At 35.7% G+C, this 24,060-nt stretch overlaps 1 protein-coding gene across 1 annotated transcript; it reads right to left on the bottom strand.

The window, feature by feature from the left end:
- Positions 1-12,059: 12,059 nt before the first annotated feature.
- Positions 12,060-13,138, bottom strand: LOC128223432 (keratin-associated protein 6-2-like). Its single transcript, XM_052932713.1, has 2 exons — positions 12,790-13,138; positions 12,060-12,157 (listed from the first exon to the last, which is right to left on the bottom strand). Exons 1-2 carry the CDS (start codon positions 13,136-13,138, stop codon positions 12,060-12,062), a joined length of 447 nt encoding a protein of 148 aa, XP_052788673.1.
- Between the last annotated feature and the right edge of the window lie 10,922 nt (positions 13,139-24,060).

The following is a 24,060-nucleotide window of genomic DNA, read 5'->3' as shown; positions in this document are numbered from 1 at the left end:
TTTTTGGCATCATAGTTGATGAAATGACTGATATTAGTGTAACAGAACAGATGAGTGTTTGTGTGCGGTATATTGTTGGTAAGGAAATAAATGTTTTTTTAGAACTGCCACGAAGTGATGCAAGGACCATTTCAAACAACCTTATTGAAAACCTACACAACTGGACTTAGATCTAACGAAGTGGCGAGGGAAAGGGAAAGGGATTGATGTTGCATAGATAAGGAGAGGCAAATCTAATTATGCACTCAGGTTACACAAATTCACAATTGTATGAGCACCTTTCAACATCTTACTCACTAATCTTTAAAAAGGAAAACATAATCTTAACAGACACATGTCGGGTAAAAGCGCAGTGTCGACCTTTTTAGCCGATGCATCAGAGTGTGAGGAGGAAAACGGGGCTGTCATATTTCAATGTGCCTCGAAACGACAGACTCTCCCAACACTCAGTGTTTCATTAGTACCCTGTTGGTTCATTATGAGCATATGTACGACGCACTAAATGATACTGTTGAGGAATCGTCTGGCAAGTCAGCTATTGATGTGTCAAGTTATTTGTGGTCAATGGAAATAATCGAGTTTATTGTGGAGGCATTTTGACCAAATATATATTGGCATTCATAAGGCCACTACATGTCTGTTAAGCCTGTGACTTGTTACGGCCGGGCTCACATTGAAGCTAACAACCTTGATATCCGCAGAGGTATACGAGCCAAATCCGTCTATTTTAAAAATATCTATGACAGGTCAGTGAGAATAGCTGTACGAAAAATTATTGTGCAGTGTATGTTTATGAACTTATAGTTTTGCTCCCCATAGCTTTACAGAGGAAAAAAGGTATATATAGATGAATTTATATAGATTTATCAATATATACTTCTTATTTCAAAATCATGTGGCACGACGGTTGTAAATATTTGAATCAGTTGCAGGCGTACTGATATATGTGAAAAAGAGTGCCGGACGAGATCGTTGAGGATCTGCTTGAGATATGTGGGCAGATCCGCCGTCTCGTCGGGAAGGCGGCACTTAGTAGTGTCGTCGAACTCCTGCCGAGACGTCACGCGTCAGCTGAAGAGCGGCGGCATGTCTTCCTGGTCGTCAATTCCCAGCGGATCAAGACGGCGGCAGTTGTGCCAACCAGGCACATTTCAAGCGACGGTGTACACCTCACGCACGAGGGTAATCGCGTTCTGCTCAGGTGTCTGTATCATGCAGTACCGGTAGTTAAGGAATATAACGAAACGGCCCTTTTCAGGGCCAATAAAACATTACGTCTAACAATAATGTCTTACAATTGTCAATCAAACACCACCAGTTTCCGTTCTATATTCTGTTAATTAAGTCAAGTTTTATTAGATTTGTTCATACAAAATGACATTAAATGGCGATTAATTGGAATATATCAAAAACACTGTCTTTCATATTAATTATTTGTATCCCCTTTTTATACAAAACGGACAAACGCGGACATCATACAATATATACGTCTTCAATAATAATTCACCATCCTATAAGTGCATTGGATGCAGCGGTCTTACATTTCTCACGACTTACATTTCTCACGCCGTAGTGTGAAATCTGTAAGATCTTGCAAATCTCACGGTCTGATAATTCTCACGCTACACCGGAATGGAATAGCTACGTGCACAGCTGAATGAATTGAAATTTAATTTCAATTTCAATTTCATGATAAAATCAAATAAATGCTATACTGTCCTATTTATAAAGACTTGCCTGTCGCTGAAATCGAAAATAGAAACATAGATGATTTTGATAAAGAAACACTCCTTACAACGTTTCCAAGCGTTCTTGCACGTATGCGAAAGAGTGGCCCCATCTCTTTTAGGAGCTGTATATAAAGAGAGCGAAACCCATTCCGAGCTCGAGCAAAAGAGCTTATTTGCAGGGAATGCAGTGCCATATAATTATGTTTTATCTTCATACGTTAGTTCGGTTATTTTGTCATACTGTTAAAATGGTAATAAGAACGATTCTCGCATCAAACACATACATGTTTACAACCGAAAGTAGATAGATACTCATCAATATTAAGCGTTACTAAAGAAGCTTACATTCAAGATAATGCCAGTGTTAACGAGTTTTTTTTATTTTCTCAGGGATGAAAATGACCGCCTGTTTCCCGGAATAAGCATGTTAATACTCATTTTCTGGGTTGAGCTTGAGCCAAAAGCCTGGGAGCTTGAGCCAAAGCGTGGCGGCTGAGCCAATACGCTGCATGATAATGAACTCAAATCTAAAGTTAGCTTTTGCCACTGATTAAAGAGTAGGTCTTCGGTGGAAACTTACCAACTATATAAACGAATAATGTTTTACTCTCATAAAAACAACGTATAAAAGCATTAAATCCTGTGTTACAGTGAATTCAGAATTGTAAAATTGTTTCCAAAGTAGTATACACGTAGGTATCAGACAGGGGGAGCCAGTCTCCTCTATTGTTTTCCTTGTTTCTAAACGATTTGTACTACTAGTAATGTTTTGCAAGTAAAAACGTAGTCAGTACTGTACATTTACCTTCTACGGGCCGTATTCAATTTTCATCCTTCTTTATCTTGGTGATACACAAACTACATCAGCACTGGGGATGGGAGACGGGGGAGAGATATTTGTATATATAGAACGAATGAAACTTAATTCATGACAAAATGTCGGGTTGATAATATTCCTAAAATTGTGCTAAATGCATTCTCATATTTCGGTGCCAAAAGCGTACACAGTATGACCCCACAGCACCTACATGCTGTATAAAGCTGCACTCTCAGAGATATACCATTTTTACGACTTTTTTAATTTTTTGTCTTGGAAAGAGCAGATTTTTGCATGAATATCTGCAAGCCAATGATATAAGATGACAAAAAATCAGATCGTAGATTTTAATATTTCCGTTCGGAAATTTAGGTTTTAAGGCATAAACCCTTAGTAAAGGTTTAAGAAAAATGCAAATCATATGTTTTTTAACTTAAATATAAAAATCTGCGAACAAATTTTTTGTCAGCAGTCTTACATGACTGGTTGTCATGGATTTTCGCAAAGATTGGCTCGTTCCAAGACAAAAAATAAAAAAGTTGTCAAAACGTTCAATCTGTGAGAGTGCAGCTTCAAGGAATAATTTAGAAGTCGCTAGAGTGAGGTCTGCTTTCATTATTGAATGAAGTACAAAAACGATGCTGTGTTACAATGATTGGTGATATCTTTAGCGTTACAACAGGGAGGAAAAGAATTGTGGACATTCGGAACACCTCGGTCATTTCCATCTAAAACAACCTCGGATCATGAGAAGTAGTTCGTAAAACTTTAAATAATAGTATAAAGTAATTAAAGTGTTTTAACGTGTATTTTGTATCATTTAGTTTAAATTGATTGTCAGTGAAGTGTACTATTGCATAAATAATTAAGATTACCAAGTGTTAATCATTAGGTTTATCTGCTAAATTCAAATTACTACGCGATCTACTTGCAGCGTAGTTAAATGTAAACATTTAACAAATTTAACATTGTAAACCGTCCATATACATCCGAGGTTGTTTTCGATTGAAATTGGCCAAGATGTCCCGATTTGAGTTGTGATTCATCAGGGTTTGTGTACTTATTTGAACTATTTGCCGTGTGTGATGTTACTCACGTATTAAATAATAACTTAAGTACCATGCGTCCTATCTAAAGAGGCCTCTTCAGTTAATATTGTATCTTGATCTTAAAATCATTAATTTCCTTAATGGAATGTTTAACTTTAAAAATAAAACACTATTTCAAAGCATTATTAGTCTTCACAAGAACTATGGCAATCCCAAATTGTATGTAATTATAACATCCAATTTGGGATTGCCATAGTTTTTATGATAGTTAGATGCCATGAATTAAAATCTTAATGATTAAGAATCGGCGGAGTGAGCTTAGCGAACGATCTTAGATATAATTCAAGTCAACTGACTTAGAATACAACCTCATTGACTGATACAGTGTAATCGCTAAATCTGACGCAGAGAGTGTGTATCGATTGAGTGGCAGTGGGCGGACCCTTTAAATACCCGAAAGTTGAAATTCTTAATGACTAAATCTAACAATTAATTAATGCTTTACTGCAATTGCATTGGCTAAAAAAGTAGGTTGTATTCTAGACTTATGTTAATCAATTGGGGAAAAAGGTCGATGCTTTTATAATACGGTCCCAGATTGAACTAAGAACAACTTAAAACGATCTCTTGATAAAAGCCCTTCGAAGAACAAACACAAAAGAAATGAGTTAAGATTTTTATGTTTTATTTTGTAATAATTTAACAACAATAAATAGATGAACAGCCATTGTTGAGTGTGATAACACCGTGGATCGAGATTTCTTTGGAAGCTGGCTGGACTGGATATTAATATCACAGATATCTGCAATAAATAAACACGAGTGCGAAATGTAAGAAAATAAGTAGTATTTTGTAATAAAATGTAAGATGAATATAAGCAATATATGGTAGAACATTTTCAGAGCGGACGTCTTCGATTTAAGTATTAAAAAGTAAATGTTTTTATATTTCTTCTTTGTTTATTTTACTCTCTTTTTATCGAGTTATTTACAAAAATGTGTAGTTATGCTGCAAATAAAAAATCTTGAAGTGTACATGTTATGCTTCCTCATCAATAACATGGAATGGAAAGTCAGCTGTACATATTCATGTCCAAGCCATTAAGTAGGGAATTTATAGCGCAATTTGATGGAATTAACAAAGGTGTCATACCATGATGCGAGGGAGTTTAACCCTCGAGTGTAGAGTTGACGAGGATGATCTGGTCCTGGGTGCCGGAGTTGCCGGAGAGCAGAGGGAACAGCACAGCCAGACCCAGCAGGGGAACTGGAAAAAAAAATATGATAATATTACTTTAAATAATAAAGAAGTCTTAAGAATGTGATTCTTTTTAGTTTGTTTTTCATTCAGTGACAACAATGGAACACCAATCAGTTAGAATGCAAACAATGAATAATATCTACTCACGGAAAGATCCAATGCCACTTCCGGAGCCTCCGGCTGCGGGGAGGGGCACGAAGGCAGCGCTCTGCCCAACACCAAATGAAGCGCCACCGTATCCGTAGCTTGAGTCAGATCCGTATCCGGACCCATAACCAGAACCGTATGATGCACCACCTCCCATGCCGTAGCCAGACCCGGAACCGTAACCAGAACCGTATGCAGCACCACCGCCCATGCCGTAGCCAGACCCGGCACCGTAACCAGAACCGTACGAATCCCCACCGTAGCCGCCAAGTCCACCGTGACCGCCGCTGATACTTGAAATACCGCCACCCATGCCGCCAAAGCCACCACCCATGCTCCAGCCGTCATCATTTCCCCAGTCGTCGTTGCCCCAGTTGTTGAACTCGTCGGCGAAAGAAATTCCGACGACGGCGGAAAGTGCCAAAGCAACGAAAGCTGTGATCTTCATGATGGAGCTGAAAGTAAGTTAACATGACATAATAAATAAATTAATTTATTTCTGAGTAGGTTATAGTTTATTCTTCACATGAAACATTGTGATTGATAACGATTTTATAAATTTAATAAAATAAAACGTTTGAACGTCAGATCGATCAAATTCGTGTTTGGTGTTTTCAAGAACTCAAAATTTAATTGGTAAAAATGTTCACACGAGGGAACGGTTTTGGACAATAAATACAAAAATAAAAATAAACATGGTGTAATTGCTTAATTAATTAAATATAAACGTGTCTGTTTATCGTTTTCATCAGTAGTTTAATACTCATCAATTTGCATATTTATAGATTTTGAGTGAACGTTGACTAAAATATTGTAAAAATTAAAAAAAAATAGCTTTAAAATGTACTGTGCAAAACTTTATAAATGATTGTTATAGTAAAATTATAATTATTTTACACCACTATCTATTAGTCTACTTACTGTGTTGTTTGACTGTCTAGGAAGATGTGACGATATGAGGGGACGACGGGGGTTAAATAGTTGTGAAGATGAGGCGGGGTTTTACTTCAGGTTAGATAATGGGGACCCAGACAGTCACGTGACTTCCGGGTAGGGCAGGTTGACAGGACTCGCCGCGTCCGCCTGTCAACAAATGTGAAGTGTACAGAAGATATTGGACTGTGATAATATTTAATTTAACTAACTGTTTGAAAATTTTAATTATATAAAACAACACATTTAATATACATAATATTCAAATATTCAGAATAATGAATTATTGGAACGCTTTACATATACACAATTGATGTTGACTGTTGTTTTTCGTTCGCTTTCCAGATCAGTTGTTTTTCGTTCGCTTTCCAGATCAAATATATTTATTTTCAATATATCGATCAAAAATCATTATAGTTTGAGCTATAGCCTATACTGTGTTCATTCAAAAGGATAATTCCATATCACAAAAAGCATATATTCAGTGCATCCAATTTGCTTCCATTTATACATATTATTTGTTATGATGTCTATAGATATTTTCGAAACCAAAACACTTCAATTGCTGATTGTTTTTTTTTAAAAGGGTAATAGTATAGAACGTAAAATCATCATCATCATCATCATCAACATCATTATCATCATCATCATCATTATCATCATCACCACCACCACCACCACCATCATCATCATCATCATCATCATCATCACAACCACCACCACCACCACCACCCCCATCATCATCATCATCATCATCATCAACATCAACATCATCATCATCATTATCATCATCATCACCACCACCACCACCACCACCACCATCATCATCATCATCATCATCACAATCACCACCACCACCACCACCACCACCACCATCATCATCATCATTGCAAATAGGCTCACTCAATGTGTGTGGAATAAAAACCAATCTATCGAATGAACTTAAACAATTTACAAATTTGCGAAATTGTTATCATTTATTTCACTGCACCGAAAGAACGTTGCCAGAATAAGATATGATTAATTTTGAGAGTCACACCTTTTTATAGCAGACTAGAAAACAGAAACTCTTGAAAAAATCTAGAGGCATAGGTATTTTTTTAATTAAAAACAATATTATCAAATATTTAAATTGGTTGGAAATCAGTCTGCTTATATTATGTGAATAAAAGTAAAAAATATATGTCCATATATAAGACTTAATATTGGGTACTCTATATAACGCCATAGCTCTCTAAAGTATTTAATCATGATGAAATGCTTATTTTCGAAAAAAAAATCAGGTTTATTTCACCTATAACTCCAGTAGCAGTCGATTAAATATAAAAATTGTAAAGCCCCCAGTCCATCGGACAACATATGCAACGAATTTATAAAGTGAACTAAAATTGTTTTCGAACCCATTTATGTGCATTTCTTCAATTGCATCTCATATACTGCATATTTCTCCAAATCTTTGGCATTATACAATTTACAAAGAAAGAGGATCATCAAACACCCTTGCACACCATCGGCAAATATTTCTAAGTTGTCAAAGTAAATTGTTTAAAGCTGTACTGAACGATTAACACTTTCAGATAAGTATATAACATATGTATATTTTTGTTATGGGATTAAACAAATGCCCATATACAAACCTATCCTGGTCGTTTGTTGATTACTTACTAGCTAGGGATGTGAGTCATAAAAGACTATATATTTGACCATTAAGCAGGTTTCAGTGAAAAAAACTCTCTACCTGTGATTATAATTTCACTCTGCGAATTTTAACTGTACATTTAAGCTTACAGAAACAAACACTATCCGTAGGATACTTTGATTTAAAACGTTATTTTGACACGATTCCTATAATGGAGTTATTCCAGAAAATAATTTCATTAGGAAAAGACGGCAAGATACTAAGGAGTGTGCGTAATATGCACTTCTAACATCAAATATTGTGTCTAACCTAATAGAAACACATCTGCGACCTTTGCTTGTAATATTGGACTTCGCCAAGGTGAAAACCTTTTACCGGTCCTTTTTTATTACTATCTCAATGATTTGTGTGACTTTCTAGGCATTTAAAATGATGACGGCGTAACTGTTGATTATTTAGGGGACAATTTAAATATTACTTAAAAATCTGAGTATAGTTGTACGCAGACAATATAAGTATACTGGCCAGAAGATATTTAACAGACAAAATTTCAGAAACGGTTTCAATGCCTATTGTCAACATCTGGAAGCATCTGGAGCCTTTTCGATAAAGATGTTATCTGATTTAATAAGTCGTAAATTGAAATTATCGTTATGTCATAGTCTTAATATCTAGATACATATTTTTGTGAATTGACCTTTGACAAACATTAAAATGGATCATTTTTGACGTTAAGTCAGATTTAAAATAATTTAAATACGACTAAAATTCTTGATCAAAACGGGTACCAATTAAAAGTGAATAAAACAAAAGGCATGGTGGATTTACCCTTGACAATGAGGAACCCGAGGAAATTGTGGATAACAATGGTCCGATTGCAAAAAAAAATACATTAAGATTTGTTTGGAAAATAACTAAATGAAAAAGTACACCTGCACAAATATGTGTATGGAGAACATTGTTGAGAATGCTGCAAAGTAAACTTAATTTCAAATGGCTTATTTATATCAAAGGCATTTTGTTTATTCCACTGGTAAATCATATTTGTTCAAAATCAATTCAATGTAAATGGTAAGAACGAAATATTATTTCAAAAACACTGAAAGACCAAAATTTTCAGGTCTAGCAGGGGAAAATAAGTTTGTATAATAAGGAAGATTTGACGGACGTTTTAAACAAGAAACTGTGCTAGAACATCATTTCACTATACTTCTCTTTAATTTTATATAAATTAGGAAGCTGTACCTTTAAATTCCAAAATACACGATCACTAAACGCCAGCTCCGACATTTATCGGTTTCGCCAAGAAATGAGCTGTCGAAAAGTAGCTGAGCTACTTGGTGCAGCTATGCCTCGTGTTTACTTCTGCATACGTGAATTTGATTTATATTTTATTTGCTAATTTTATTAATTGGACATATTTCGAAAATCAGATAATGTGGTACAGTGTAAGAACACTTTTACTGCAGCTTGGCTACGATTTTGTTTCAATAGTGTGCGAACTGTGGTGCCAGCAGCTTTGCTTCCGAATCTGACTTGTTCATATTTTGAGGTCAACTAGCATTTCAAGTACACTTCGTTGCCACACACCGTAAGAACGTTCTGGGGCATGCAAATATAACTGTTATGTTTAGTACTTACGCCGGAGCATATAAGCACTTCTATAAAAAAGGAAATATGCACATAATAATAAAAGAGGTGGCGCTGTGGCTCTAGTGATGGAGCTGTCGTGTGGTGGTGGCGCTGTCGAATATGTTTTTTTTTGCGCCCGAAGTAACATAAAGGTTTTGACTTGTTACATGTATCTTTTGTGAATATGTCACAGTTTACATTTAAGTAAAAGCATGTGAAAATTCAATATAATTACATGTTAACACAGGTATGAAGATGTGGGTTATTGGCGGCTTCACAACAGGATTGGAGTTCATCATTATACAAAACAAATATAATTAGTATTGTTAGTAAGGGGAATGTGGTTAGTTTAAGTAATATTATGTTTATAGAAAAACAAAGATTTTAACCAAAATTGCTGTTTTCCTTAATGTATCCGGGTTCCTACTATTTAAAACTTCACTAAAATTTAGGTCTTGAGTAAAAATGACAATGTATGTATTTTTTCTGATAGTATTTAAAAATGGACATGTAAGTAAATAGTGCATTTTGTCACCGATATCGTTAAGATTACAAAACGTACTCTTTCTTACTTGTTCATTGGAGCGTTATGTCTTAGAAAAAGCCACGCATCGATAAATACCCGTAGCATTTGTGGCATGCCTCCTAATTCATTATATTATAATATATTTCTGATATGGTTACCTATCATTTAATTAAAAAGTGTACAATTGTCTTTTAAGGCCTTCCAGGCGTTAAGTTGCCGTGCAGTAGAGACACTAGCAAGACAATGATATGAGTACGGTTCTCTGCCAGTCCGACACTGGGGGTAGTTATAGTTACGTATAATGCCGAATTTTCTAAATTCAAAAAATAAATTCATTCCGCGATAAAAATGGCAACATCCAAATAAGATCAAGTTTCCTCAATTGTTCAATACACGCAATATTAAAATGATTGTTAATTCGTCGTTGTCAGTTTTCGAAATATGAACTGCTTACATTTAGACCAAAAAAAAGACCAAAAAAGAAGACAGCGGAGAGATTTAACTTAAATCATTTCATAAACATGCAAGTCCATGTTTTGATGTTAGGTTTCGATGTACTTAGAAAGACTGTGTGGTGCACTAGATATATTATATTTGAACGGTTTTGTGATTGTGTTTTTGCCATTTTAACTTTTGCCGCCGATGACGTAGTTTCAATTCTTTCCTCATTTTTTCCTCTTATCAGCGAAATTCACTGTTTTCGACTGAGGCCAACACCATGACGTATGGCCTATTAATTAACAGCATTATTTTTGTTGCCATTGTTTTAATTTATATTTTATCATAAATTATTTTAACTGGGTGGTGTTACTAAAAATCCTCAAATAAACTTAAGTACTTGACCCCCAGTAAAGTTCTTAATGGTAACGAGCTTAACTAGTGTATTTCATAAACCTTATTAACTTACTTGATTTTGATTTAACTTACGAAAAGTTAAGTGAGATAAATTAAGAAACCTTTAAAAGTCCAAAATCTCTTAAAAATGCAACCTTTACACAAACAAACTATAGCAAAATAAGAATAATGAGCTTAACTTAATACTGATATAATGATGTTTCTATTGCTAGATGTTATTTTGATATAGACCAATTCCAGAAATTCATACTTGTGTTTACATTTTTTAACGTTTTACCCCAAAAATCATGTTGAACAATATTTGATGTGCCTTAATATAAGGTATGCTATGATGCTGTATAGTATCTATAAAAAGGAGTTATTTTGGGGGGTTAAATGCTAAATCCAGATAAGATACAGACAAATTCCAGAAATTCATACTTTTGTTTACAATTTTTAACATTTTACCCCAAATATTGCATTTTGCACCGTTAGATTTTTCTATACCTTTTTTCCACACACAGCAGTTATCGAACAACACAAATATGCAAAAATCATTTCTGTGCATGTTTTTCCTTTATTTGCATTTTCAGCCACAGGACCACTGGACTATAAGGGACCTGAGATGTTTCGAGAAGTTGGGAATAAGTTAATATTGTATCTTTCCATAATTGCAACAATTTCCTTCATTTGTGTCACTGGTTATATTCCTCCGGTAGAAACTGTTATACTTAGTCTATATTCTACAATTAAGATATAGAAAATTGTTGAATAAAATACTCTTTCAAAGCATGAGGTTTTTTTCAAAGCATGAGGCTTTTACACTAAAGTAAAAATATTAAAAAAAATACTTAGGATGCATTTGAAATAGGATCCCAGATTAAAAATAGAACGAATTTCAATACAAACTACGATTTTTATGTTTTTATTTTGTAATAACTTAACAACAATAAATAGACCAGCGTGATGAAATTTTGGATCGAGGTTTCTTGGACGCTGGCTGGAATCGATAACTTTATCACAGATATCTGCAAAAGAAAACATACGAATGTGAAATGTAAGAAAATGATATATTTTTTATAATAAAACTCCACAGAATATTATAACATCACACATTTTGAGATTGTATGTCTTCAATTTAAGTATTTAAAAGTGAATGCTTAAATATGTCTCCGTTGCTTTTCCACTTTAAATTCTTGTTATCTAGTAACTTAAATCTACCAATGTATTTTCATGCTGCACATAAAACATCATATGTTTTAGTTATGCTTCTTCATCAAGGACATGGCATTTTTGCTGTATATAAATATTCAAGTCTTTTAAGATTTAAGCGCTTCGGAGGATGAGGATATCTCTAGCAAGATTCGAAGTGTGAGTGTATGGGGGTGCAACGACTGAAAAAAAAAGTTCAAGGGTAGTGTGGTAGCAGAGAGTTTGGGGCGTGCAACGAATAAAAAAATATCATAAGATACATACTCAAATAAGAGGTTGTTTAACCCTCGAGTGTCGAGTTGACGAGGATAATCTGGTCCTGGGTGCCGGAGTTGCCGGAAAGCAGAGGGAACAGCACAGCCAGCGCAAGCAGGGGCACTAGAAACATTAAATGGCTTGATTAATTTAAAGAATAAGATATGATATGTATGAATTAATCAATTAACAGGCTGTAAAAATGACTTATAAAGAAAGAACATGTTTAAATAAGGATTTACTTTAGCATTTTTAAAACATGTCCATGAGCATGCTATCGAAAAGATAACTACGCGACGAAAATGCATGACGCGTAACAAATTACGAAAATCAAATTTAAATCTGACAAATTCCGACCATACAAACAATTCATAAATGGGCATTTTAAATTTCTGGCGTCGGTGGAACTGATCTATTTTAGATGTATTGGTACTTGTGACTTAAACTAGAACTAAAACTTAAACAGGATATTCCGTTTGGAATTAAATTTTTCAAAATGCGTTTCATTTTTTTCTCGCTTTATTTTGCAATTTACATTCGACTTTAGCATTGATAATGTTATCGAACGTACAGTACATTAAGTGTATGACTTATTTGCATTTATGAGATGTATAGAAGAATTTTTGCTTAGTTAACAAATGACCAAATACGAAAGCAATTACCATTTCAAGGACATGAATTTTCCCTGTTAGTCATATGCGACTAAAATAGTACACCAAAAAGTTAGATGCAGACATTTTATTATATCTACTCACGGAGAGATCCAATGCCACTTCCCGAGCCGCCGGCGGCAGGGACAGGCACGAAGGCAGCGCTGTGGCCGACACCGAGTGAAGCACCTCCGTATCCGTAACTGGAGCCAGATCCGTATCCGGAACCATAACCAGAACCGTACGATGCGCCGCCGCCGATGCCGTAGCCAGATCCTGCACCGTAACCAGAACCGTATGAATCCCCGCCATAGCCGCCGATACTTGAAATTCCGCCACCATAGCCGCCATATCCGCCACCCATGCCCCAGCTGTCATCATTTCCCCACTCGTCGGCGAGAGCAATTCCGACGACGGCGGACAGGGCGACGGCAACGAAAGCTGTGATCTTCATGGTCGAGCTGCAAGTGAGTTGACATTTTAATGATTTTCAAAATAGTTCCTAAAGTGGAATTAGTTTATCTTGCGCATGAACGATTGCGAGTTTTAACTTTGCTATACACTTTAAGTGACACTCGTATTTAAAATCAATGCATGCACATGTCTAACAAACATACATTATGAGTGATAAACCTATAACTACTTACTGAATAATGCATTTATGGGAAATATTAATTAAGGTTATAACCGTGTATTTAATAGCTAAAATATTTATATTCATTAACTTTCGTCTCATAAGGTAGAAATATTGCACCTTTCTTTCTAATTAAACAAACTAAATCATTCATAAGAACCATTTCATCCTTTTCGGTAAATTAAAACTATTGCATTAATTGCGAAACATCTTATATCGAAGTTAGAGTGCATCTTTAATAAAATGAAATATTTGAACCTCAGATTGATTTTAAAATCACATTCGTGTTTGATATTTTCAAAAACTCAAAATTAAATATCCGTGAAAGAATCGAAATCGGTTAAAATACACTTAATTTAATCAACTGAACAGACAGGATGCTTTTGCAACAATACGTGTGGTTTTAACGCGTTCATCAGAATTTAAAATTTTAACTGATAACAATGAAATATTGCGAGTAACAAAATGTAGAGAGCAAATCTTTGTAAATGACGTTTGCTTTCCATGAATAAATTTTATGAAAAAGAAAAAAAACATTTTCTTTTTAATTTAATTTAATTTTGAAAATTTAAACCCAGAAACACCAGTATCATTATAGTACACTTACTGCGCTGTTTGGTAGACTGCCTAGGTGAGGGGACGACGGGAATTAAATAGTACGCAAAGTGGGGCGGGTTTTACCTCACGTTAGGTAACGGAGGCCCAGACACTCACGTGACTTGAGGGCTCGGGACAGGTTGACAGGATTTGATTGGGTCCGCCTGTCACCAAAATGCAATTTATGTGTGAAGTTAACTGTAATATTCAAAATTTAATGAAATTGACTGCTTGAAAGGGAGTATTCAAATATATAACTAAAACTGTAATTTTCAAGCAGATATTAGAACGCATTTAATATACATACTGTTCATAATAAAAGTTAATTGCTAAGTCTATTGAATATTGATTTTTAAATAGCAACGAAAGCAATAACTTTAGAATTAAACAAGAGGGCCCTGAAGGTCCTGTATCGCTCACCTGATCCAATTCAACTGTGAAATAAGTGTTTTCAGGGCGAGGGCAATTGTGACAGGGGGTTAGATCCTTCCTAGTGACCAAGTTGTTTTTTTTAATATCACGGATGATTTTTTTAATATCACGGATGACCCAGTTGCAAACCTTAGCTTGCTGCAATAAGTACATTCTGACCAGGTTTCATATAGATAAAGTAGAAAATATGGCCTTAACAGTGTTTTAATAATGTTTTCTATGATTTGACTTCGTGACATAGTTTATGAACTCATGTTACCCAGTTTCAAACTTGACATAGACTTCATAAACACAAACATTCTGACATAGTTTCATGGTGATCAAAGAGAGAATGTAACCTCTACTGTGTTTACAATGTTTTTCTATGATTTGACCTAGTGGCCTGGTTTTTGACCTCTGATTGCCCAGTTTCAAACTCTACCTAAAGATCAACAAGAATAACATTCTGATCAAGTTCCATAAACATATGTCATAAATGTGGCCTCTAGAGTGTTAACATGCTTTTTTATTATTTGACCTAGTGACCTAGTTTTTGACCGCATATGACCCAGATTCGAACTTGACCTAGAGCTAATCAATATGAACATTCTGACTAAGTTTCATGAACATACAGTCATAAATGTGACCTCTAGAGTGCTAACAAGCTTTTTCTTTAATTTGACTTAATGACCTAGTTTTTTACCAACATGACCCGGATTCAAACATGACTTAGAGATTATAAATATAAACATTCTGACCAATCTTCATGAAGATACAGTTATAAATGTGACCTCTAGAATGTCAACAAGCTTTTCCTAAAATTTGACCTGGTGACCTAGCTTTTTACCGCATATGACCCAGATTCGAACTTGGCCTAGAGCTAATCAATATATACATTCTGACTTAGTTTTATGAATATACAGTCATAAATGTGACCTCTAGAGTGTTATCAAGCTTTTCATTCAATTTGACCTGGTGACCTAGTTTTTGACCGCACATAATCCAGATTCGAACTTGACCTAGAGATTATTAATATAAACATTCTGACCAAGTTTCCTGAAGATACAGTTATAAATGTGTATAATCTCTACAGTGTTAACAAACTTTTCCTTTAATTTGACCTGGTGACCTAGTTTTTAACCCCAGATGGCCCAAAATCTAACTCTATCATGGGGAAAAAAGTTTGTCTAATAAGGAAGATTTCACGGACGTTTTAAACAAGAAACTGCGCTAGCACATCATTTGATTATGCTTCCCTTTGATATTTAAATTAGAAACTGTAACTTTAAATTCGCAATACATGGTCACTTAACACCAACCTCACCACTTATCAGTGGTGCAAACAAATGAGCTGTCGACACTTCCGTGGTGCAGCTGTGCCACGTGTTTACTTCTTCACACGTGACTTTGATTTGTATTTTATTTGATTTTTTTTTATTGGACATATTTCTAAAATCGGAAACGTTTAATGTGGTGACGTTTAAGAACACTTTTACTATAGATTGACTTGCATTTCAAGTAAACTTCTTTGCTTACACACACCGTAAGAACATCCTGGCGCATGCAAATGTAACACAACTAATAAGCACTTCTTAGAAAGTAAATAATAAAAGTGGTGGCGCTGTTGTTCTAGTGATGGAGCTGTCGTGTATGTTTTGCGTCCGAAGTAACATAAAGGTTTTAACTTGTAACATATATCCATTGTGAAAACGGTGTTCATACGAGCGGTGTGTCTTAGTCAAAGCCATGCACCGATAAATTCCCGTAGAATGTGTATCATGCCTCCTAATTCATTAACTTATACTATTTTCCTTATATGGCTACCTATCATATAATCAAAAAGTGTGCATTCGTCCTTGAAGGCCTTCCATGCGTTAAGTTGCCGTGTAATAGAGACACTAGCAAGACAATGATAGGAGTACGGTTCTCTGCCAGTCCGACACTGGCGATAGTTATAGTTACGAATAAACATGCCGAGATTTCCAAATTAAAAATAATATATTCCACAATAAAAATTTCAACATCAAAATATGATCAAATTTCCTTAACTATTCTATACACGAAATATAAAAACGATTGTTTATTCGTCGAAGTCAGTTTTCTAAATATTATGTTAAGTACTTATATGTAGACATATTTTCCTAACACGTGCCGGCTACTTTTATTGTTCCGGCCGTCGGAACCAGATTTAACTTGAGTCAACTCAACTCAACTCAATATTCTTTTATTATATCACAGTTTACATTTAAGTAAAAGCATGTGAAAACGCAATATATATATGTTAACACAGGTATAAATATGTGGGTTAATGGCGGCTACACAACAGGTTTAGAGTTTATCATTATACAAAACAAATATAATTAGTAAGTAAGGGGAATGTGGTTAGTTTAAATATTATTATTATTTATTTATTTATAACAAAACTAATTCATTTATTTGACGTAGGATACAATATGATCGGTATAGTTATGAGATATCAAATGAAAAACTATAAAATACATGATCAGATTCGTTTAAAGTGATTAACTAAGATTTTAACAAAAATTGCTGTTTTCCTTAAGGTATCCGGGTTCATACAATTTAAAACTTCACTAAAGTGTAAGACACTAGGTCTTGAGTAAAAACGACTACTTATGTATTGTTTTCTGGTAGGATTAAAAAATGGACATGTAAGTAAATAGTGCAGTTCGTCACCGATATCGTTTAGATTACAAAACGTACACTTTCTATTGACATGTGGTACAGCATTCTGTCTCCATCTACCGACTTCGATAGGGAATTTATGATTACTAGTGCGGAAATGCAAGAATGTAAAACGTAGAGATTTGGGTAAAATATTAAGGTACTTCTCAAATTTAATATCAGACTTAAACAGAGAATACATTTTACCCTTAGACGAAAGATTAAATTGTTCAAAACAGTTTTGCTGAAATTGGTCTACAAGGTTAGATTTCACAAGTTTACTGATATGTTTTACAGGTACTCTTGTTTGGTTATGCCAAACGTATGAATAACCCGTTGAATCAAGTATTGACTTGATGTAACTGGTCCAGGCTGAATTATTACTATGTAAAATGCCTTTATATATCAAAAAACTTATTTTCGAGTCATGGGATGAAACGAGTTTACTCCAGTAACTAATCATTCTGGTTTTAACTATGGTGTTAAGGGGGTATCTACCCAGTTCCGAGTAGAGCATGTACCGTGGAGTACTTTTTCTAGTATATGTAATCCGTCGCAAAAAATTACAGTGAAGTTGCTCCAACAGATCAAGGTTTTCAAAACCCCAGACTTCACAACCGTACGTTAGAATCGGGACAATGGTAGAATCAAAAAGCTTCAGTTGTATGTCCAAAGGCAAGTCTAGGTTATTAATTCTAAGAAATAGAGCATACATTGCTTTGTTAGCCTGGCTTATTAAATATTTACGGCAGTATAAAAAGCTACCGGTGGACGAGAAATATACACCTAGGTATTTGTATTCCTTGACTATCTCTAGCGCTTGGTTAGCAATGCTAAAGTTAAATTTCTTTAGATTTCTGGCACCAAAGACAATTATTTTAGTCTTTGAGAGGTTAATATTAAGTTTCCATTGCACACAGTAGTCTTGGAAACAGTTAAGACCTTTTTGAAAATCACGTTCATTGTCTGCAAAAAGTACAGTGTCATCAGCATTCAAGAGAATAAGTAACTGTAGGTACATAATTGTCTCATTAGCATCTACTTCTATAGAAACACTAGAACATGTTCTTTTAAGGAATTCTTCTAAATCGTTTAGGTAAATAGAAAATAAAATCGGAGAAAGATTTTCTCCCTGACGAACTCCACACAAGCTTGGGAACATAGGAGACAGATGCCCATTGATGGAAACGCATGATTTTATATCATTATACATATTTTTTATGACTGTGAGGATTTTACCTTGTAGGCCAGTTTGCATTAGCTTATGCCACAGGCCAGCTCGCCAGACAGAGTCAAATGCGGCAGAAAAATCAATAAATGAGCAAAACAGTTTCTTTTTCTGGGCCCTTAGATTACTTATAAGGAAATGCAATGTAAGAATATGATCGCAGGTTGAATAATTTGCGCGAAATCCGGCTTGGTTCTCGTTTAATAAGTTATTATTATAGAGGAATGTGTTGATGCGTTCATTAAGGATAGACGTGAATAATTTGCCTAAACAACTAAGAATGGTAATCGGCCTATAATTTTGGGGGTCGGTAGGAGAACCCTTGTTTTTAAAAATTGGATTTATTGTCCCGATTAGCCATGCATCCGGGAGAATACCAGTTTCAAGAATTATATTGAAAAGTGTACAGAAGGTTGGCACCATATCGGCGCGCGAGGCTTTAAAATATTCATTGATAATATTATCAAACTGCGACGATGTTTTACCATTCTTACTTTTCAGTATCATTTTGTTAATTTCGTCATGTTCTATTGGCCTATTTAACAGATCGGTTTCGGCGCTAGAGAAGCTCGGGTGGTTATTATCCGATATATGATCATTCGCGTCAACGACGTCATTGATTTTTTTGAAATAATGAAAAAAATCGTCTATAGGGGGTGACTCATGTTTAGATACGTTGGTAACCTTGTTCAAGTGGTTCCAGTAATCTTTAGGATGTTTTGAATGGAGTTCTCGAAGTTTGTATTCTGCTGTATGCTTGTGTTTTGCGACATACGTATTCATTGTAACTTTATAATGCTTACTCGCAGTATGTAATTTTTCTTTGTTCGAAGTCGATTTATTCATATTATAAGCTTTCCGTGCTTTATTGTATAGCGACCGCGCCTTCTTGCACTGTAGGCCGAACCACGGCCTTTTCGTGCTATATGTATACTTTGTTGGATAGGTGTTATTACTTATTTTTTGAGAGAATGTTTTAAAAGCCGATTCTTTGAACAGATTAGCAATATCTTCAGTAATTGTATTGAGCAATAATCGCGTATTTGACCGTGGGGGATTACGCAACCGGTTATCAATAGATTCTTTGTCGGTACTGTTCAGGTTGAACACGAATTCCTCGTGTTTTTCCTGCTGCCATTTAGGATGACGGGTTGGATTTCGCGAGCTAGAGGTAATGTTTACATTTGTTTGTGTATTGGAAATATCGATAGTGACAATTGTTGACAGTAAGCTATGACCATCCGAAAAAAGTGGATCGACTTCAATTATTTCGAAGTCATTCACCGAACAGAGTAAATGAGATGATGCAATACTATAATCGATAACAGAACTATTACGAAATGTGTAATATCCAGAGTGGGCATCGTTACCAAGACGTCCATTTAATAAAAAAAGATTGTTGGACTTACATATATTTAACAACTTATATCCGTGGTTGTTAATTTTACGACATTGTGAAGTGCGTGACAATGGCAGATTCAGGTCAGTTAAAACTCGTGATGTATTAAGAGAACTTAATGTTTCTTCGTCTAATCTGAAGTGCTTTGATAGAAAATCATCAAAATCTTCAAAATCGGGCATATTAGATGTGTATGCATTACAGTCTCCTGTCAGGAAAATCTTTTTGTATGTTATACACTTGTCAGAGACATCATTTTGAAATTCTGAAAATTCGTCTTCGTTAAAAAATCTAGACTGATCGGGTGGGACATAGATGTTGCCTATTATTATACAATCGTTATTTGATAAGCTTAACTTTAGCCAATGAACATATTCATTATTAGATTGGATAATTTCCACTTTATGATTTAAACTATTGTGAACAAAGAAACCGAGACCCCCGGATTTCCGGAGATACTTTTGTGACCTTGGTTTAGAATAAAAGTGATAATTATCCAAACTTATGATATCAAAATTGTCAATTTAAGTCTCCTGGACACAGAAAATATTAAAATTCTTAATTAGATCAACAAATTCTGGATAGTTAAGCCTTGTCTTTAGGCCACACACGTTGAGTGAACCAATATTTAAATCTAAAGCATCATAACAGAGGTCATTCGACAAATTATTATTTCTATTTTCAGGATGCTGTATACTACGAGAATCACTTTTCATCGTTTCGTTATGGGAATTAATCAAAGATTGGAATTCTTCAGAAGAGATATGGGCACAATGAAGTTTCGAAGATGAGCACGGGCGTGTTACACAAACGTCACAGAATGCCACACTCCCCGCGCAACCCTAGAGCTTGGAGCTCTCCGTATGAGGAATACTGTTAGGTTGAGCCAACTCGATATCGGGGGAGCCACTGGGGTTCGAACCGGAAGTGATACTTGGTGCTTTACTTTTGAGGCCCGTCTCCGTGGGGTTGGATACATGCGACGTGGACACTTTGCTCCCCTGTGTGTTCATGGCTGGATGGACATTAAGGAGATAGCCGGGGGCTGTAAGGACAGGACTTGTGCCGTCGCGAGGCATCGCACGTCTAGTAGTACCTCCCTGCGGGTCAAGGTCGACTTCGCATCCTGTTTCGTCGCCTGAACTGCTGTCCACATCGGATGTCACTCGTGAAGACTCCATCGGCGGTTTAGGGGTGGGCTGGGACGCATACGATGTCGCCAACCTGACTTGTCGCTGCACAGACTCGATCTTGAGGGCGGACAGACGCTCACCGACACGAGCAACATTGTTGGCATTCCTCGATCCACGAAGAATATCATACCAGCCAGGAAATAAATCACGAACGACATCTCCATTGACCTTAAGAGCGGCAGGAAAAAGCAATTGGACATTTCTAGGACCACATCTTTTCTGTGCGTCCTTAAAATCCGGCCAAAGCTGCTGCCTGGCAGTGCGAATTTCAAGCGGGTAGTCCCGTATGACACTGTAGGGGGAGCCCTTGAGTTTCCCAACGTTGCTCATAATAAAATTGACATCACAGAGGTCTGAAAATGTTACAAGCACACCTCTTGGGCGAGATCCCGGGCCACCACGCCGGCGGCCGATTCTGTTCGCCTGCACTATTCCGATTTTAGAAACGTCCTCAAACAATCGTTCACTAAGGAACTTACGGATGGTGTCAACACAGTTCTCGGCCCCGTTTGGGTCGGCAATGCCATTGAAAATTAAGTTCCCTTTCAACATCCTGGCCTCGTTATCTATACTTTTGTACTCCAAAAGGCGAAGGCGGCTCTCAATGACATCGGTGGTAGCCTTTGTGTGAAACAAACATTGCTCAATATTATCCAATTTATTGTGAATTGGACTTGTGTAAGTGATAAGGTCAAATAAACAGTCGAGTTTGTTGTCCAACGACATACAAGTAAACTCCCTACGCGGTGGTGCCGTCTCAGGGAATACAGATGGGGTGCCACGTCCACCATGATGACCACGCTGGCCATCATACTGGCCGATATCCGGACACGTGTCCGGACATGATGAAGCACTTGTCCCTCTACGTTTGCGCTTCTTTTCACTTTGCCACAAAGGAGAAAACCTGTTAGAAGTGCTGGCCATTGTGTTATAAATCCACACACAAAAAAAACTAGAATAATCCTGTTGTACACTAAGTAATTAAAAATTGCTTAGAGCAAAAAGCACGTGCCCGCCATTAACCAAGGGCGATAATCAGTTCATAATCATGCAAGTTCATATTTTGTTTGTTATGTTTACATGTACTTAGAAAGAATGCCTGGTGCAATAGTTTTATTATATTTGAACTGTTTCCGGCTTGTGTGCTTGCCATTTAAGCGTTTGCCGCCGATGACGAAGTTTCGATATTTTTCATAGATTTATCCTCACATTAGCGAAATTCACTGTTTTAGACTGAGGCCAACGCCATGACGTCATGTATGGCCTTTTAATTTACAGCATTATTTATGTTGCCATTGTTTTAATTTATAATATGTCAGAATTATTTTATCTGTGTGGTGTTACAAAAGATCTTAAGATATAACTTAAGTTCTTAATGGTAATGAGCTTAATAAGCGTATTACATAAACCTCATTTACTTTCTTAAGTTTCATATAACTTACGAACAGTTAATTAAGAAAAAAAATCAGAAACCGTTTAGAGTCCAAAATCTCTTAAAAATGCAACCATTACACATACAACTATAAAAAAAAACAAGAATAATGAGCTTAACTTTATTACTGATATAAGGGACTTAAGATGTTTCGTGAAATTGAGAATAAGTTAATATTGTATCCTTCCATAATCTGCAATTAAATCTGCACTTTTACCGACTGAATGTTTTAACAATTTTTGTCATTTTTTGTCTTGGAACGAGAAAAACGTTGCGAAAATCCATGGAAACCAGTTATATAAGACTGCTGACAAAAAATCAGATCGCAGATTTTAATAATTACGTTAAATATTAATTAATTAACTAATTAGGCTTTAACACTGAAGTAAACATATTTTTTTAAAAATATCTTAGGACGTATTTGTAATACGATCCGAGATTAAACATAGAACGAATTTCAATACAAACTACGATTTTTATGTTTTATTTTGTAATAACTTAACAACAATAAATAGACCAGCGTGATGAAATCTTGGATCGAGGTTTTTTGGACGCTGGCTGGAATCGATAATTTTATCACAGATATCTGCAAAAGAAAACATACGAATGTAATATGAAGAAAAATCAGATGTTTTTATTTTATTATTAAATGTCTGAACACCAGAAGGAATATTAACAACACACGCATTGAGATTTAATGTCTTTAATTTAAGTATTTATACGTGATTTTTTTAAATATATAAGTAAAGTTATATTTCTTCATCAAGTACGTGGCATTATTGCTGCATACACATGTTAAAGTCTTTTAATGTCTTCAATTTAAGTATTTAAACGTGATTTTTTTAATATATATATATATATAAGTGTTCAAGTTTTATGTCTTCCTCAAGTTCATGGCATTATTGCTGTACATAAATGTTCATGTATTTTAAGACTAGTAGAGGTTCAAAGGATGAGGATATTTATAGCGCGATCACATACCATGATGAGAGGGTGTTTATAGCGCGATCACATACCATGATGAGAGGATATTTATAGCGCGATCACATACCATGATGAGAGGATATTTATAGCGCGATCACATACCATGATGAGAGGGTGTTTATAGCGCGATCACATACCATGATGAGAGGGTGTTTATAGCGCGATCACATACCATGATGAGAGGATATTTATAGCGCGATCACATACCATGATGAGAGGATATTTATAGCGCGATCACATACCATGATGAGAGGATATTTATAGCGCGATCACATACCATGATGAGAGGATATTTATAGCGCGATCACATACCATGATGAGAGGGTGTTTATAGCGCGATCACATACCATGATGAGAGGATATTTATAGCGCGATCACATACCATGATGAGAGGGTGTTTATAGCGCGATCACATACCATGATGAGAGGATATTTATAGCGCGATCACATACCATGATGAGAGGATATTTATAGCGCGATCACATACCATGATGAGAGGGTGTTTATAGCGCGATCACATACCATGATGAGAGGGTGTTTATAGCGCGATCACATACCATGATGAGAGGGTATTTATAGCGCGATCACATACCATGATGAGAGGGTTTTTATAGCGCGATCACATACCATGATGAGAGGGTGTTTATAGCACGATCACATACCATGATATGATGAGAGGATATTTATAGCGCGATCACATGATATGATGAGAGGATATTTATAGCGCGATCACATGATATGATGAGAGGATATTTATAGCGCGATCACATACCATGATGAGAGGATATTTATAGCGCGATCACATACCATGATGAG

The sequence above is a fragment of the Mya arenaria genome, chromosome 17 (assembly GCF_026914265.1).
Source record: "Mya arenaria isolate MELC-2E11 chromosome 17, ASM2691426v1".
Lineage (NCBI taxonomy): Eukaryota > Metazoa > Mollusca > Bivalvia > Myida > Myidae > Mya > Mya arenaria.
Note: the sequence above shows the minus strand (reverse complement) of the source record. Positions and strands in the feature narration are given on the sequence as shown.

Coding starts and splice junctions, on each gene's coding strand:
- LOC128223432 (XM_052932713.1), bottom strand. CDS start 13,138: ATGAAGATCACAGCTTTCGTTGCCGTCGCCCTGTCCGCCGTCGTCGGA. Junction 12,158..12,789: donor AAGTGGCATTGGATCTCTCC/GTGAGTAGATAT, acceptor TAATGTTTCTAG/TGCCCCTGCTTGCGCTGGCT.